Raw genomic sequence first — 19,606 nt, 5'->3', positions numbered from 1 at the left:
TGATTTCGGGAACAAAATTATTGACCCGCTCGAAATCCATATTCATAAGTTCGGCTTTCGGCACTTGTTGATTTGCACTGCTTCAACTTTTGTTTGGAAATTTACTAAATAAGATTAAGATTTCAGTGCACATGTATATTTTTGGCAGGTGTTTTGTCTGGCGTTTTCTTGCAAATTCAGTTTGAGAATTCAGACTTTCAGAATTAAAAAAAGTCTTAATGGTTTTCATGCACCTGGAGTTTTCCGGCAATGCCACAAATGTTTTTACCAAGAAAAAATTTGTTTTTAAATTTTATTCAATCAAATAATTTATGTTGAACAAGAGAATTGAACCTTACTTCATAAAGCGGAAATAATTACACTGCTCAACAAATATACAAGAAAAATTTGCGACTAAAGTGCTAAAAGGTTATTAGGGGCAAAAATTTATGAAGACTACATACGATAAACAAGGCCATATCTGGTCAGTTTTCTCATGTATCCTTCATATAAATCGCCTTATGAAAGCAATTTTATATTCTCATATGAGCAGATTACGTCGATTTTAAATACAAAATTTTCAGCAATCTTAAGATTTTAGTCCATGCCAACTAAAAGTTTTAATTTACTCATAATTGGGGTTCTCACATCCTGTCGTAAAGCATAGTAATATCGTTAAATTATATATTTTTTAACTTGTTTATATTTTTTGTTGTTGGTTTTCATACAAAAATGAGATTTCACATTTTCAATTTTCAATGCTATGTTTTCGAATCGTTATAACTTACAACTTTATGAGACTTGTGAATTGCACAAATATTAAAATTTATAACTATTGTAAAGAAGTTTCAAAAAAATCGAGTTTTTTATTATCTTACTGAATTCTACAATACCTCTAGAATATTGTCCTAAATTTTCGAGGTAATCCGAGTAAAATTTTCACAGATATAGCCTTTAGAACTTGTGCTCTCGAGGCCGCCAAAAAACATTTCAGGAAATTTTCTCTGACATTTAATTTTTTTGTAAATTTGTCTGCCAAAAAACAAGTTTTCAGTTTTTTGCTTCATCCAAGTTCTAAGTTAACGTTTTAACTAAAACAATTTTCTTTTCACTTTGGATGATCCTGTAGGGAGTTATCCGAGTTTAAAAGATTTTTTCCATTTGTTAATAGTGTATGTTCATGTAACACCTTAAGTTGCCTTTAAACCTAAATTGACCTTTGATTGAGTTAACGTGTTTTTATACTCTCGCAACAAAGTTGCTATAGGGTTATATATACCAAAGTGATCAGGGTGACGAGTAGAGTTGAAATCCGGATGTCTGTCTGTCCGTCCGTCCGTCCGTCTGTCCGTCCGTCCGTCCGTGCAAGCTGTAACTTGAGTAAAAATTGAGATATCGTGATGAAACTTGGTACACGTATTTCTTGGCTCCATAAGAAGGTTAAGTTCGAAGATGGGCAAAATCGGCCCACTGCCACGCCCACAAAATGGCGGAAACCGAAAACCTATAAAGTGTCATAACTAAGCCATAAATAAAGATATTAAAGTGAAATTTGGCACAAAGGATCACATTAGGGAGGAGCATATTTGGAAGTAATTTTTTTGGAAAAGTGGGCGTGGCCCCGCCCCCTATTAAGTTTTTTGTACATATCTCGGAAACTACTATAGCTATGTCAACCAAACTCTATAGAACCGTTTCGTTCAGGTATTTCCATATACAGTTTAAAAATGGAAGAAATCGAATAATAACCACGCCCACCTCCCATACAAAGGTTATGTTGAAAATCACTAAAAGTGCGTTAACCGACTAACAAAAAACGTCAGAAACACAAAATTTTACGGAAAAAATGGCAGAAGGAAGCTGCACCCAGGCTTTTTTTAAAAATTGAAAATAGAACTACCAGGAACTACTCAACCGATTTCAATTAAATTCGGTATATAATATTTTCTTAACACCCTGATGATATGTACGAAATATGGGCGAAATCGGTTTATAACCACGCCTTCTTCCAATATGACGCTATTTTGAATTCCATCTGATGTCTTCTCTGTATAATATGTATATACATTAGGAACCAATGATGATAGGTAAATGACGGATAATGAAATCTCGATTATCACTTTATCATGCGAGAGTATAAAATGTTCGGTTACACCCGAGCTTAGCCCTTCCTTACTTGTTTGATATGTCTGGCTTGCAATGAGAGAATATTTTGTTCTGAGTTGGTCTTTTTGAGAGGTGTTACATAATTTATACCCCATCTACTCTAACGAATACGATAATGTATTATACCGAATAATACGCAAGAGTGCTATGAGCAGAGTGCCGAAAACGACGCGAATGATTCCATCCGCCTTCGCGCGCAATAATTGAAGCTGTACCCATCCACTTTATGAAAGATTTTGCGAAAGAATCTTGGTTTGCAGACATATAAAATTCAACTCGTATAAGATTTAAACAAAACGACCATCACGTGTGTCACATGTTCGGTTAATAGACCCAAAACGAGATGGCCACCGATCTTGATTTTCACAAGAAATGATAATCGACAAGTTATTGTTGAGACACCATTACATCGTCAAAAATTCACTGTTTAATGCGCTCTATGAGCACTGTGAATCATTGGTCGAAATTTCTGCAAAAATGAAGCCGGTCAATGGGGAACGTTATAGAGACATCAGTAATGACTTTTTGGTGTCTGAACTGGAGGTTGTTGAAGTGGACGACCTTTGGTTCCCACAACATGGCGTTACATGCCATAAAGCCCACGAAACAATAAATTTATTCAGAGTCTTTGAGAGCCTGACCTCCAAGATTGAGCGTTTTAACACGGCGAAACCATTTTATTGTTTGCGTCGATAAGTCCAAGACGATTACCGCCTTGGAAGATAATATTCGGTTTTTACGCTGTGGTAATTTACTTTGAACGTAAAATTCTTTTATGAATACATTTGCAATCTTTAAGGAAATAAATAAAATTCCTACTCAAAAGTACGACATAACTTTATAAAAAAGCCTCAGTAAACAAGGAGCAAAATATATATGTATATATATTAACTGCAGCATATGTTTTCATAGCTTATAGTTTTGCTAAACGATAGTTCGAAGAATTAATAGATCTGTATGTTACAAAATCTCTTTATACAACGTGACTTAGGCCTATATTAAAATATGGCCCTGTGGTATAGAACCCTGAGTACCAAATGTAATTCTCCTAATTAGAGTAATTTGAAAACAATTCATACTTTTCTGACTCAATCGTGGAAAATCGTGCGCCCCGGTGATACCTTTTTTGACCCTCCAACACTTTTAAACCTTAGCTGGCTTCATTTTCCTTTCTTCTGCTGACCAGCTGTTGTCATTAGAAGACTTACAAACTAAACGCTGAGTTATTATTATAATATGCTTAAGTCGCCTAAAGCGAAGATAGATATTTTAATTTACGGCCGCGTCATATCTCTTATTATTGATGTATTCTAAGCAGTAACGTCAACACTGCATTCCATCAGAATTATATTTTAACTGATTATGTTATAATAAATAAAATTCTTAAGCAATTTAACGAGTTTCTCATATTTACCTATAACAGTTAGCTTCCCGTTTTAATTATATATTTAATTATTTCTATAAATATAATGTTTCGTTTCTCCTCTTTTATGTCTGCCGACTATCTGTGTTCATTCGACGTAGCTCATATGTACTGTTAATGAAGCCGACAATATATTTTGTTATATGGCATTTGCTTTGGAGAAGGCTTACCAATCCATGGATATAAATTCAAAAAAATAATGATGATGAATTCGTCAGAATTATAAGTGACGAAAGAGTAGTTAGATCTCCAATAGTTCTAAATGCTTAAGGAAACGAAGATAAACTGTCTTAAAGGTTTGTGTATATAATTGAAATAATCCCTTCCGCAAAACCACTTTTATAAACCGTTCAGGCAATCCCTTAATTGAGTCAATTAGCAAAGATTTATATTTCTTAATGAAAGATTTTCATAAAACGTTCTAAAAAGTTGCTGAGCACGGATGATGAATTAAAAATATTCATTCAAAAATTAAAGCCAATTATGAACAAGAATTTTCGATTATACTGTTTCACCAGCAAATATTATTAAATCACCATTAATATAGAATAACAATATTCTTCCTTTATATTCGTGGTTACTACTACCACAATTTTGAAGGAAATGTATTTTATAGGAAGTTAAATACAAGTTTAGTGCTTGATAGATATTAATTGTTAATTCTTGTAAGATAAATTGAGTTACTATGTTATTAATTAAAAAATAATATTAAATCTTCTATAATTATAAAAATTATTTATAAACAAAATTTATATATGGTTATACAACTATTCAACTTACATCTATTACATTACATATACTATGTACAAGTATTTACTGGAAAAGTATACTTAAAGGCGATTGAACTGATCTCTATAAAAATTGGAAAACTTCACCTATTAGATACTGCAAGAATCGATCGAGCTTTAATACGCAATTATAAAAGCTTAAATCCCCACAGATAACGAAGACAGCAAACCTCTGAACATTATTACAATCTGTGGAATACTGTCACAGCTTTCTATTTATATTATTTGAACCAAATTAAACGAAAAACGATAGGTGTTTTAACTTCACTTTCACTTAAGAAGCTAGATCAGTCTGTGGCCTACAAAAAATACCTAACTTTGGCAACTTATGCTGAGAATAAGAAAAAGGAAATCGCGTTTCTCTTGGGCTTTACTTCATTTCAAGGAAACAAATTTCATATTGGCAACTATTTTAAACTATACAAGACGGTTAATGAGCCAATATTCGAAATCACTTTTTTCAAGGAGGTCTATACGTGTACGCGTGATTTGGGAACCGGTGCTATTTGAAAAAAAAATAATAATGAGAAGACATGCAAGACAAGTTTTTTTTAGCCAGTGTACATCGTGACAAAAAAGTCATTAAATTCCCGGGGTAACATTCATGTTTGACTCGTCCCTATAAAGCTGATTTTTTTCAAAAGAAATGCTCGATCTTGCGAAATCCGAGTCCACATTCATTTCATTTATGAGTTTGATATGCATCGAGAAACCATTGGAATCAAATTTAAAGCCAAAAACGCAATGATTACCATTGTCCAACAACCGTAGTCACTAGATTTGGCTTTTTTCTTGTTCCCAAAACTGAAACTGCCGCTTCGTGGATCGTGTTTTCAGTCGACCGAAATGATAAAAAAAAAATTCCCTGAAGACCACCCCGAAAAGTGCTAATGAAAAGTGTTTTGAGAACTAGGAAAATCGTTGGCATAAATGTATTACTTCTGGTGGTTCTGGTTTGGCAGCCAAGTATGAATCAAGCCAATTTTTATACCCTGTTCAGATCTGAACCTTATTCCAGTAAGGAAGCTCTGCATCGACTCAAAAAAAGTTGAAAGATTATTGTCTCATGCCTAGTCGCAAATTCCGCGTATCTTCTGACATTGACTCACTCCGATTTGCTGAGTTGTTGTCGGTAGCTTCCCGATTTTAGAAGCTGATAATAAGAACCCCTGTTTAATCCCACCAAAGTGTATTACCTTGGCGTAATTGATATTCGCCTTTGCCTTTGCAATGGCTGGTTTCTCAGATCATTTCCTGCATTTTGGGTTGACATATTGGAACCATTTTTCATAACCAGTCACAACCCGATGCAAAAACAATTTCTTCTTGTAGTGTTCAAGCAACATTTTTGACATGAAAAATGTTTTTCAATTTTTTTTTTTTACTTCAATTTCTATGACATCCAATTTCAATACTTTCGAAGGTTTTTGAAACACTGCTTCGAGTTCCTTTACTGCAAAATTGGTTGGCCGCCCAGGAGATTCTTTATTTTTCCTGGAAGCTAGAGCATGTTTATCATAAGCTTCCAACAAAATACAATGACTTTTGGCTGAGGACTTCTTCACATTAAAATAATGAAGAAAAATCCCTACAAAAACACTTTCTCAGGCAGAAACTTGATTGCATATGAATATGATGAAAAAAAGCACAAGGAGCAGGATCTTTATAAAGTATGTTCGGAATATTGAAAAAATAAATCATCTTAGCAAATCGCACAATGTGTTATAGACTCAATAATTATAAAAAAAAAATACTTTTTTTTAGTAAATGCTGATATAGTTCTTCCCAAACATACACCTTCACTAGTTTGTCCTCCGACTATCAGCCTCTCTACAAATGTAATAAGAATAGATTGTGTTGCTCGCATTCTAAGTAATTTCATCACACCATATAAGTCATCTTTCTTCGAAACAAATATTTTCGAGTGGTGAAAAGTTCATAATGACTAAGTAGCTAACTAAAATGACACACCAGGAGTATTGAACTCGAAAAGCGATTAAAAGTATTTTCACCCACAAAATGTCAAATTCTCAGGCACACACACACACATCGACAATAAGCCTACGCAATATTTTTTCTTTCTTAATTTCAAATCACGCGAATTATACTAAACAGTGCACACTAAGTCAAATAAAGGCATGAAATGTATAACAAATATATTACCAGAATACAGCAGCAACAACAATAAACAACGATCGAAACATTGCCGAAGTGTGGCGATGAGCGAATTTCAGCACTTTTAAGCAACAACCAAAAAGTACAACAACACGAAAGAGTAAATTACAATTTAATCTGAAACAAATACACAATAATAACAACAACCACAGCAAACAATAATTGAACTCTATGTAGCGAGTGAGCGCTGTGATGCCGAGTACTCCAACTGGCAACAACAACAACGACGGCAACTTGAATATTGAGATCAACAAAAGCAGACGTTTCAAATCAACGCCTGACGTCGCATATCAGCGCGCCACTTTCGTATATAAACAAGCCGAACGCGAACGGTAAGCACACATTCCTGTTGCAGCCAGCAAAGCCTAAGGATTACCACAGCCGCCACAACCAAGTGAAGCTTACATACAAGAGTGAAACAAACAACAACAAATCCAACAACAAACATATAGTGCATATTACTGTGTGTTAGTGAAGTGTGAAGTGGTGTATATTTTAAAGAATTTTTCAACAACAACAAAAATTTGCAACAAAATGCATACCAAAGTGATCTTATTCGCAACGATTGTGGTGAGTAAAAGCAAACGCTTGAAATTGTTGTAACAACAATTGACAAAAAACACTGCAAATACATAAAAAACTATCAAATGAGAGTAAATAAGAGCAAAAGCCAAAGACAGTGAACTTGAAACAGTAAAAAGTGTAGTGACAGTGAGGGCATGGTGCTGGTGGTGGAAAGCCAGCTAAAGAGCAGAAGTTACTCATACGACGTGAGCGCCAGTCAGTGTCAGCGCCTGAATGCAAACTATTTATAAGCACAAGTGTATGTGTGTGTGTGTTGAGTGCAATGAGGAAATGTGAAAATATGGCAAATATTGCAAATATGTGCCGCCGCTTGCAGCGCACCAGTAAACTTGGCTGGTTTATGGGCGTTGAAGATTAGCATTTGCAATGGCATCTGAAGCGACTGATCAAGTGCATAAATAATTGGCGAGTAAGGTGTGTTGCGGCTGCTGTTCATATACAACAGCAATTATTTTCGCATTGTTTGCAATTATTTACTTCGACTGCTGCATACTTTCCACGCTTGTTTGTGTGGCAAATGTTAAAATAAATAACAACAAACAGCGCAATTTGGCAGTTCAACGCACTTGAGCGCAGCTTTTTTCGATTTTTTGCACTCGCTTTTGCCAAAAGAACCTTCATAACAGCAAATGTTAATTGAATTTTTGCAATCAGCTAACGGCTGTGATGCAACCCAATCAAAACAACTGCAAAAGTATAACAATGCAAAGACTAGTGTGCGTGTATATGTGTGTGTCGCGCTTAGAATGCGACCTTTACAATTCCACAGCTTTGAACTTGCCTTAAGGCGCAACAAAGGCACACATACACACTCAGCTGCACATAAATATATTTTCATATACATATATGTATGTGTGTAGTAACTATGTATGAGCAAAGCAAATTGACACAATCAATCATTCTAAATGGTGCGCGCTCATATTTTTCCCAACACATACACACACACACACGCACGTATGCTTGTTGTGCGGCCTGCAGCGCTGTTGGCTTGAGCGCGCATTGGCCATAGATGAGACCGCTGCCGCCAACGCTGCTGGCTGTCTATGCAACACACCCAAAAGCGTCTGATTGTACACCAAAAACCAAAGTCGGCTGCTTTTTTTAATTAATAGCAATTTGGTGAAGTGCTAAAAATACTTATTTTGGCGTTTTTAATGTTATTTTTTTTTTTTTTTTTTAATTTCAACGTTTTTTTTCAAATTTATTAAATATTTTTTTTTAACACTTCTCTTAATATTACTTTTAGTATTGCTCTTTGCTGCTAGTCCGGAATTTATTACAGCTTTTTGTATTGATATTTTTTGGCGCAAACAAGAAATGACCAAATTTTCTGGCTTTTTGCTGCCACAGCAGCTTCTAATGATTCATTAGCACGAAATTTATTGTTTTGCCAAATACTCGTATAGCCAAAAAATGTTTGTGCAATGAACTGCTGGCATGCGTGCAGTTAGCTTTTGAGTTTATATTTATGTTTTCACTTTTATATATACATATGTACATATGCGTATATAAATATGTTTTATTAGATTAGGTGAAAGGTGAACGCGCCAAATTCGAAATTAGCAAAAAAGCTAAGACATTAAGCCTTTTTTAATCCAACTAAGGAAACATAAAATGCTCAAAAAGCTAAAATTTGGAACAGAAATAAAAATACTTGTCTGGAATTGAGCGCTTGTTATATAATTATTCCATTTATGCAAATATGGTAGACACAAGTTGCAGCTTTATACATTTTTTTGCTCTTAATTACCAAAATTAGAAATTTCAGTTAAGAATACTAATTTCTAGGATATTTATTTTTTTTTATAACAATCAAAGTTTTGACATTTTGTTAAACAAAGAAATATACATTTTAGTTTTTATTTTTTTTTATTTCTTTTAATTTATATTTTTTTTTTAAATTCAAATTTTGTTAGGCGAAAAATTAATATTTTTGTTTTTGTTTATTTTTATAAAAGAAAATATGCTAAAATTTATTATTTGCGCTAAAAAAAATTTCCTATTTATTTTTAATTTTATTTAATATATTTTTTTATTATATTATATTATTTTATTATATTTTTTCTTATAGAATTTCAAATTTCAAAATTTTTTTAAACAAAAATTTTTATATTTTTGGTTTTTATTTATTTTTTTTTAAACAAAAATAAAAATATTTTACACTTTAATTGCCAAAAAGTATATATTTTTTATTTTAGTTATAAAAATGCACCAATTAAGTATTATAATTATCAAAAATTGTTCCTTAATTGCTTAAAATATACTGCTTGGCTTAATATCTCAATTAAAGTTGTGCTAGAATGCGCGAATTTCTAATTTTTTGTCGTGAAAAATGCTAGTCATTTAACTGTATTAAAATAATAATTGAAGTTAGTAAAATTTTTGAGTACTTAAAAAGAGAAAAAATGCATATACTCTTATATTAAGTTAACTAAAATTTTTTTGCAAAATATTTTTACTTAATTTTTTTAAAAATTATTTTATTTTAGTTTTTTTTTTGTGAATTTCAATATATTTAGAACTTTTTTAATATAAGCAACAATAACTATCTCATAAAATATAATAAATAATCCGACACAAGCAATTCTAATACAATTCTCCTCTCTCCCCTCTCTTTTCAGGCCGGCGTTGCGCTCAGCACCGCCTTACCGGTCGGTGACAACGAAAATGGCAAGTATCAGAATTCGGTAGATAATAAAAACGATGGCAAATATCATCCAAGCAATGATGGCAAATATCGTCCAAGTTCTCGCGGCGAAGGTAATTCCTTCAGTTTCAGAACGTTTGCACAAGCCAAACGTTAACGCTTTCTTTCAATGTACTTGTAGTGTTGCGCTGTTGTAATATGCTGCTATAGTAGTTGTTATTGTATTTACCATAAGTAACTAGTACTTACACCAAATTAACACCAAGCAAAACAAACCAAACAACAAAAACAAAAACAAAGCTAACTTCAACTAATTTCTGTAACACTAAACCGACTTACTAATACAATCAAGATTTTATATACTTTTTAGCTGCGCGCCAAAGTAGTGAAAAAACTACAAAAAAACAGAAAAAAAAAGAAAAATATAAAAAGCACTTAAAATACCAGCGCAGAGCGTACACTAAAACCGTAAAATAAAATATGATTTAACCGTCAACTTACCACAAACGATTCACACGATAAAACACTGACACATATAACACACGCATAAATCTATGTGTATATATAGTATGTATGTATGTAGTTGTGTATAAATTGCCAATGCTGTCATTGTAACTGTATTTCTGTTTGTTATTTGGTCGTTAGCATACGCATGCGCGCAGTCTCACTGTTGTTATTGTTTATGTTATTGACTCAACATGTATATAAATATGTGTGTATACAAGAAACAAAACAATTTGGATATATATATTTGTATATAATGACTTTAGCTGACTTTCAGTGCGCATAAACATGTGTTATTTGTACTTTTTCTAATACACGAATATCTACTTCTAGGCGCAAGAGGCGGTTACTATGATGCTCAGGGTAAAGATAAATTTTTCTATTTTTTATTATAATAAATATTTGCGCAAATACATAAAAAGCATAAAAAACATGTAAAAACAAACCACCGAAAAATACCATAGACACACCAAACCCAGTTCCGCATAGACATTATACAAAGACAAGGCAAAAACAAAAGAAAAAATTGTAAAAAAAAAGTAAAAAGAAATAAAATTAAGAAGAAAAACAAAATTAAGAAGACAAACAAATTTAAATATAAACAAAACGAAATTTAATTTAAAATCATACAAAAAATTTAAAATCACTTTTAGTAGGCAACCAAATGTCATGCTCCCTTTTAACTTTTTTTGGTTCTCGGCTAATTTAATTAAAAATAAAATTTACTTGAAACTCACTTAAACACACTGCCTACTAACAGCAGTGACATTTCCCCTACTAACATAAACAGACACATACACACACGCATGTAAACGCAAACGCTTTTAAAAAATGCTTTTAATGAATCGCAAAAAGTTATTAAAAATAACAAAAATATGAACTTCACTAAGCAAACATTTTTCTCTTTCTCCCTTCTGCTTGCAGGACGTTACATACACAGTTCGCAGCCATATCGTCACGTGCACGATAACCGAGAACTTGGCAAATACACGCACATCCCCTACCCCTACGATGGTGGTTATGGGCCATACAACGGAACCAACATTCCGTATATGCATGTCGATGTGCCCTATGAGTAAGTAGTACACACACATACACACATATACATATGTACATACAAAATTTATATGCATATTTTTTTATATTTTCTCAAATTAATTTTTTTTATTAATATAAATTATAATTTTTATATTTCCACAGCCACAATCTTTACACAGTAAGTAATGCTGATTTTAAAGTTCCTGAAATCAAATTGGAATATGGCTTCCCTGACCATGAACCACAAATCGACATCACACCCAACACCGACAATCCTGTTGTTAATCACTCCGCTGATTTAATTGAAAACGGAGATGAAACAACGTCCAAATCCCCAAAAGCAGAGCAATAAAAATTTACCAAAAAAAATATGCACCGCCTCCAAACAATCCACAAACAATCCCAGTATCCCGCATCCATCACTCATCAACTATATTTAAAGTATTAACAATGTAACAGTAAATTCATGAAATATCTCACCTTATACATGATATTGATAAGAAGAATAAGAAAACTTATATTTAATTTAAAAGAAACAAACACCCGTATTCCTACTTTTTTTAGAAAAAAATTTAATTAAAATAATTTTTTTAATTAATTAATTTAAAATTAATTTAAAATATTTGAAAAAATCACCCGTATTCCTAATTTCTTATAGAACTTTTTTTTTGGAAACAATCTTTTTGCTTAAAAAAATTTAATTAAAAAGATTAATTAAAAAATTAAAATAAATTAAGAAAATTAGTTTAAAAATTTTTAATTTAAAACAAATAACAAAACTAAAAAAAATAACAAGAAAAATGAATAACTTTAAAAAAATTATTAATTTAAAAAATTTTTATTAAAAAAAAATTAAAAAAAAAAAAACTTATTTAAAAAAAATAAGCACACTTAGTATTATAAAACAGTTCAGCATTAAAATCTTAACATTTGAGAATTAAATTAAAACTAAAAAAAATAGACGCAATATATTTGAAAACATTTTTAATGCTATCCACCTTCCAACAACAACAACATGATCCCCTCTCACATACACTTGCAACTGCACGGGCACTAACTCCCACACACATGCACAAATTTACAATTCCCCACGCTGCACTCACACATTACCCCAAGTAACGTATCTATGTAATGCACACACCCACACACACATACGCACTCACTTGCAAGTAGTTGTTTCAATTACCGTTAAACGCGCATTTACTCAATTACAAAATTCCACCCCTTTTTCAACAAAAAACTCACCAACAATCATCAATCAAATCAACAATATACGTATAACCACCAACAACAACAACAACAATTCGTACAACAAACACACTGCCATTTGTAAACAAAATCCGAACAAATCATGAAAACAAAAATCCGACAACCAAAAAACACATACAAATACACATGCAGTCCACAACAACAACAACGAAGAAACCCACAACAACCACCACCACCACAACAACGACTACCACTACCACAACACCACGCACGGTGCTGTTTAACTACGATGAGGAGGGCAAATACAAGGTGGTGCATCAGGAGGATGCGCGCAAAGAGGACAAATACGATCACTCGTAAGTGCAATATTGACAAACGACTTATTTGAGTTCGATAGTATTTATCAAAATTTATTTTCTGAATTTTTAATTTTTATGTTCAATATTATTTATCGAAATTTCCTATAAACTTGCAAATTATCTCGATTCTCGTTTTTGAGCACAAACCAAAAAATTCTCTTATGACTTAATGTTTACTCACTATACTTAAAAATATCAATTTCTCTCTCTCCATCGCTCTCTGTAGTTACTTGACTGAGAACGGCATCTACGGTGAAGAGCAAGCGAAATTGCACAAGAACGGCGGCACCGACGCCAAGGGCTTCTACGAGTACACCGGCGATGATGGCAAACTCTACCGCGTGCACTACGAGAGCAACCACAACGGCTTCGTGCCCAAGGGCGATCACATTCCCACACCACCACCAATCCCAGAGGCCATCGCACGCGCACTCAAATACGTTGACGATTTGCGCAAATCTCGCGGCGAAACACCCATGTTCGATCAACGCGGTTTCCGCATCGACCAAATGGCATCCAAGGCTTTCATGGCCAAAATCAAGTCGATCCACTTGGAGGAAATGCCCAAAGAGATCAGCGAACAAATCATCGAATTGCAACATGAAGTCGAAGAGTACCAACAAATGATACAGGCATACGAGCAGGAGCAACCACGTGAGCAATATGTCGAAGAGTATCAGCAGCCACAGCAACAGCAAGCATATGAGCAGCAACAACAATATTATGTGCAACAACAGCAACAATATGAGCAGCAATATCAAGAGTACCAAAGCGAGCTGTACAACGAGCCGGCCACCGAGAGCAACACACAGGCGTACAACTAAGCCGAGCAGTACGCTGCAAATAGGTGCCATTTAATTACAAACAAGGAAGAATATAGCATTAACAAATTGAAAAAAAAGACAAAAAATCGATAAAAAAAACAAATTGAGAATTAGACGAATTGCAGCACATCAGTTAAGTAACACGAACGATTGGCTCGTTTCTATTGTAAGAACTTGAATAACTGTTACTGCTCGCTTATATTATTCAAATTATGTAATTGTGTAAAAGCAGCAGAAAAATCGAACTAAAATTAGCGCTAAGTTACAACGAAATATTCACACGTCACACACATCAACGAACATCAACTGCCATTAAACATAGGAAAAGCTTGTTGGCTCCAGGCAAATGCTGCGCGGAGTGGACCCTCTAGCACAGCAGCGACCTTGGCGACAGCAAAGTGCCAACAAAGCCGAATCTCAGCCACAACAACGCATCATACGCACACGGAAGTGAAGAAGTCGCGGAAGACGCACACCAACACGCTCATCAACACGCATCACACACACACAAACACACCCTTCCCCCACTGGAAAGCAACAAAATACAAAAAACATTCCCCACAAAACAAAAACAACAAGTAAAAAACGCAAAAAAAAATAACAATCACAACAACAAATGTTAAGAATTAATTTCATATTTAACTATTTATAATAAATTTATTAGTAATCTCAGCAAACTGAGAAATAAGTCATACAAATGTGTTATATGTAATAAAAATTTAACCAAAAACCGCAAAAAAAAATAACTTAAATAAAATCGAATTAAACCTTTAGCAAATTGAAAACGAATACGCCTTTTTTAATTAAACTTAACTGCACTTAGCTGGCAGCCACCGCCACTGACGCAACGAAAAATCAAAGAAAATACATAAAAACTACGCGCTCAGCAATAAAAAACGGTTTTTACGAGTTTCCCTATCGAGTCGCCATCGTCAGCCACAGCAGCAGCTACGCGCGTCGGCGGCAGTGCCATCGTCATCGCCGTCGTCGTCATCGCCGTCGTTGTCGTTGTCGTCGTTTACCCACCCGAAATTGCAACAATAAATTTGATTGGCTCATTTACGATTGCCACTTATTGCCGGTTATTTACTATTTTATATTTCATTTTTTACACTTTTTTCTTCATTTTGTAGCCGTGTCTCACACAGCCTCTTCACTGCGTTGGTTGGTGAGTTTTTACAATTCGTGACTATGCGTACATTTTGTTTGTGTAATTACTTGATGCGCGCAATATTTCTTAAAATTATCTAGAGTAAAAGGAATTTCAAGGTCGCACGGTTGGCGTACGCAACGGCATGCTGTTGGCCATACTCGTAAATAGCGCGCATCCAAGTGTTAGTACAGCAGTACAACTACCACACACACCTACACAAGAGTGTATTCGTGTTGACAGTTATTGCGTCCATCAGCATTGGCACGTCTGTCCAGCAGTCATATCGAACCGATCGATCGCATGACCCATACGCGCACTATGCGGGTGTTTCCACACTGGTACAGGTATGTGTGTGTGTGTGTGCAGCGCGTCGCATTGTGCCAGGAAGTGCCATAAATTTGCGCGCAACAACCGCCATTAAAACAGTTGGAATTAATTAAGCTTACAACCGCGCACATTAACCGCGCGCTTAGCCACTGGATAGTCGCGTCGTATAGCGGTTGTGTGCGCATGTGTGCGTGAGTTATGATTTGCAGGACTGCAGTGAATGAACTGTAATGCGTTGAGGCCGTTCGCTGAAGGTGAGCGCCGTTTGGTGTATGTAAATTATTTGCGCTTTTATTTTGGTGTTAAACAACGGTGTCACATTAACTATATTTACGGTAAAGTTCGGTTCGGAGATCATCGCGATTTGCTGCATATGTTCGTACTTAATAGTAATGGCTGCCTATTCGCAATAAATTTTTTCATACAAATTGTTGGGTCGAAAATATGCGGATACACGCAGCTAAAGAAGCTTAACAAAATATATCGAGTAAGGAATCTCAAAAAACAAAAACATGTGGGAAATTAACGGCGGATTGAAATAGCAACATAACACTCTGAAGAATTTAAGTTTGTTCAATCATTTTGTAGAACATATCACATATAAGTTTCTTTAGTTATATGTATGTATATAAATGATAAATAAGTGATGACGAAACGAGTTGAAATCCATGTCTATCCGTCCATCCATTTATGCAAGCTATAGATACGTTAGATGGCTAATGAAAGATCGCATGTGGACTGCTATATAATCTAGTCCTTTGTGAAGCCATAAACGAGCTCCAAGAGCGTCAATACAAATTTGCAGAGGTATTTAATTTCAACTCCCGGCAGTTCGTTGGAATGTCTGAAGTGCCTTGAGCTCTCAAACGAGGTATAAGCAAGAAGGAAGCGTGGAGTTGTTTCCACTTCATATTCTTCTGTAAGATTCCCACCCCAACAGCATGGAAGCCAATAGGGCAATGGCATGTTAAAAGCCCCCCAACTAAGAAGAGGATAGCTTTACTGAGAGCAAAGAGATCACTAAGACTCTTGCGATCGATCTTGGGCCAAATGGCTTTTGCGCAAACGCATGTACAGATGGAGGTCCAGCGCTAGCCAAGCTTTCGTGAAACACATTCCGAAGGACTATCTATCAGGAGCGCAAGAAGCCATTAGAGTTAAGGAATTCACTGTTGGGATCTTCTTTGATATTGAGGGAGCTTTCAATAACATCCTGCCGGAACCAGTCGTTACTGCTCTGGACTGTCTTGGGGTTGAATCAATCTTTGAACGTCTCATTCTTAGTCTTCTGTGGGACAGAGTGATAGAAACAAAAAGGGCCAACGCACGCGCTCGACGAAATTTGAGGGGAAACCCACAAGGTGAAGTTCTCTCTCATTTTCTATTGATCCTGTTCGTTAACGACCTGCTTAAACAACTTGAAGATAGTGGCTGCCGTGTGATAGCTTATGCAAATGATGTAGCACTTATGGTCAAAGGAAAATTTCTGAGTACCGTGTACGAGTTAACGCAGATCACCAATTAACCATTTGTTCGGAAGCTATGGAATTTAGACATGTCTTTTTTAAAGGTTAGAACTCTAGGTGAATCACTGCCTCCGCGTATATCATTATGAAAACAAATAAAACAACATCAAGTCTCTTGGTAATACATAATACTATTTTGATATAATCAGAAAAACAGAATTTTTCGGTCAATACTACCTTATACTTGTTTACATATTGCCGTCAGACCACAGATTACTTTGGTAAGTCCATGAAGAGAATATGTTTATGAAATAAAAGAAAAACTATTGTATTATTTTGCAACGTCTTGTGAGAGTTTAAAGAAATTATCTCATCGCGTCGTGATGATGCTATTTTGGTAACAATTAACGAAGTTAAAGAATTTTGTTAGAGATAAGAAACATTTGACGCTTTAAATGCTTTGTTTTTGAAACATCATTAATTATCGTAAATATATTAATATCTGCTTTCTTGTGAGCGGGTGGCAAAACAATGTTCAGAAAAATTAAAACGAGAAAAGACACTAACTAACTAGAAGCTATAATACCCTTCACAGGTGCATTTTTGTAGCATAAAAGATCTTTATGCTGATTTTGATTGATCAGTTTGAATGACGCCTATAGGCTAGAGTGGTACGTTCTAAGCAATATATTCGAAATTGATATCTTAGATAATATAATTTTGTGAGAGTTCTAGGTTGCAATTAAACCCTATCTCTAAACTCTATTATGACAATATCTCCCTAGAAGATCATATTCACTCTTCCTGTCAGGAGCAAACGCAATGCCTCAATCACTCACTACTAAAGTAAACAAAATTGAAAGTTAAGCCAAAACATTCTGACCAGCTCAAGTCAATGACTCGTCGCTGTAGAAGTCTACTTGGATACAACTGACTCATTCTAATTATCTGATTCTCTGTTGCGTATATCATGTAAAAAAAGAATAAAAGAACTGGTAAGCAACTACATTTCTTTCATTCTTGTTTTAACAAATGATGACTCGCGAATTTTTTTTTAAGTTTGCCAAAGTGTCGGATATAATCGTCTTGTGCGAATCTCCAGCTTTTGAAAACAACAAAATATTATGTAATTTATGTATATGAGACATTTAGTTATTTGCAAATTTGTATACCCAGAAAGTGCCCGTAGAGGATACTGTTTATAAAAATTTTATTACTTATTAAGAACATAAAAGTCTGCATCGTAAATCACTTCGGCACTGCCCTCTTTCTAAAAAAAATTGTTATCGCTGTTTTTCGGTGCTTCTGATTTTTCTAATGTATAATCAGTGCATTGAGTTCACCGCACTGTAATTTCATATTTACTTTATTAACTTGTTCCAAAAAAAACAAAAAATAAACAGGTTATTATATTGTTTTTTATCAGCAGTGGTCGTAAGGTCGAGAGAATTTATAAAAAATATTTGTGTAATCATCCAAAAATTGGGGCATTGAATTGTAAATAATTCTTGGAGCGAAATTTCGCCGCTGATAAGTGAGTGCATATATATTTATTTTTTTTCGATATTTATAATATTCGGCTCGTGCAGTTATTAATATAATATGATACTAATACATTTATTTTACTAAATGTATATTTAAGATTCTATCTTTAAAATTTTAAGAATAATTGAAAGTTATTAAAAAAATTTGTCGGATTAACTGTACTGTTTAAAAATGAAAGAAGCTTTATGATTTTATGGATTGGTTAAAAACTTCTAGAATTGCTGGATATCTTGGGAGTTATCTTTAAAAATGACAATAAAGAGTAGAAAATCTAAAGGTCTTTGATCTAAGTTAGTATAGTATAAGAGAAGTTGCATAAATCTGCCAGAACTAGCTCTAAGCATGTCTACAGCCGAAAAAGTTATGGTCACCTGGAATTCACAATGAATAATCTGCATTTATTACCTGAATCAAATCGTCCACAGTTCTCGGCTATGCCTACATATTGTGTCGATTCAAAGTCGTATTGCAGAAAAACATTTCCCATTTTCGAAGTAAAGAGTTCTCTTTCACCTTGAAAACGTAACGGATCATACATCATATCATAAATAGTTAAGTTAGTCAAGTTAGGCTATATATTGATTGTACCTTGCGTGACTTTCTTTTGCTTCCAAATTCAAAAAGTCACTTGTCGAGCCCAAATTTGTATTGAATTATCTGTTACTCTCCAGACCTCCAAAATAACTATATCCTTAATAGATTTAGGAGAATCACTCACGGACGGAATATAACTACTCCTTGTCAGATATACATAAAACGATATAAAGGGAGGCGGGAACAGAAGCAAATGATGAGAAACATAATGGTAGAAAGGTAAATTGTAAAAGGAGCAGGTCGGATACCGTACTCTCAGATGTTTTTGACTCGAAGTAAATTGAGAAAGATCTTCCGAGCGCTCCCAGCAACATTTGCCTTTCCCTAAATGTGGAAGTTTAAACTGATCATTATCCAATCAGCCTGCATGCAGTAAAATTAAAAATGTAGTTTTAGAAGTTAATTGAAATAAAACGATTTTTCAAAATTTTCTTCTTTGCCGTGCCATGTTCAACCTTAGCTAATTCCGACAAATCTGTGTCGTTGGGCAAATTAATAAGATAAAGTGCTATTATATGTAAGGGCAAATTACAACAGCAAGGATATCATAATTTTTGGCTAGGACAAGCAATTTTTCAGTATTTTCATCAGTTTCACCATATATACGAGTACCTCACAATACACAAAATGAACGTTGAATATGCTTTTCTCATTTACTGAACATACAAAACAATTCTAACAAGTCAATTTTAAGTTCCCCGACCTGATTCATATGATTTTTAATTAGCACTAACCTTATAATAATTGGCAGCTGTTGGGTCATCAGTTTATCTATGATATCATTTTGAGTGCAGTAAGTTTTATTATTGTGAGAAAATAGGTAA

At 34.2% G+C, this 19,606-nt stretch overlaps 1 protein-coding gene across 3 annotated transcripts; it reads left to right on the top strand.

Annotated features, from left to right (window-relative positions):
- The first annotated feature begins 6,860 nt into the window (after positions 1-6,860).
- LOC105233894 (activating signal cointegrator 1 complex subunit 2 homolog) lies at positions 6,861-14,486 on the top strand. 3 transcript variants are annotated; one of them, XM_049452168.1, is made up of 7 exons: positions 6,861-7,101; positions 9,738-9,786; positions 10,601-10,630; positions 11,192-11,342; positions 11,468-11,483; positions 12,707-12,870; positions 13,100-14,486. In XM_049452168.1, exons 1-7 carry the CDS (start codon positions 7,066-7,068, stop codon positions 13,695-13,697), a joined length of 1,044 nt encoding a protein of 347 aa, XP_049308125.1. In that variant the 5' UTR covers positions 6,861-7,065; the 3' UTR covers positions 13,698-14,486. The 3 variants fall into 3 exon arrangements, with proteins under 3 accessions (XP_049308125.1, XP_049308122.1, XP_049308123.1); XM_049452165.1 differs by having other exon boundaries at positions 9,738-9,876; XM_049452166.1 differs by lacking the exon at positions 10,601-10,630 and having other exon boundaries at positions 9,738-9,876.
- Positions 14,487-19,606: the final 5,120 nt, after the last annotated feature.

The sequence above is a fragment of the Bactrocera dorsalis genome, chromosome 3 (assembly GCF_023373825.1).
Source record: "Bactrocera dorsalis isolate Fly_Bdor chromosome 3, ASM2337382v1, whole genome shotgun sequence".
Lineage (NCBI taxonomy): Eukaryota > Metazoa > Arthropoda > Insecta > Diptera > Tephritidae > Bactrocera > Bactrocera dorsalis.
Note: the sequence above shows the minus strand (reverse complement) of the source record. Positions and strands in the feature narration are given on the sequence as shown.

Coding starts and splice junctions, on each gene's coding strand:
- LOC105233894 (XM_049452165.1), top strand. CDS start 7,066: ATGCATACCAAAGTGATCTTATTCGCAACGATTGTG. Junction 7,102..9,737: donor TCTTATTCGCAACGATTGTG/GTGAGTAAAAGC, acceptor CTCTCTTTTCAG/GCCGGCGTTGCGCTCAGCAC. Junction 12,871..13,099: donor GAGGACAAATACGATCACTC/GTAAGTGCAATA, acceptor CGCTCTCTGTAG/TTACTTGACTGAGAACGGCA.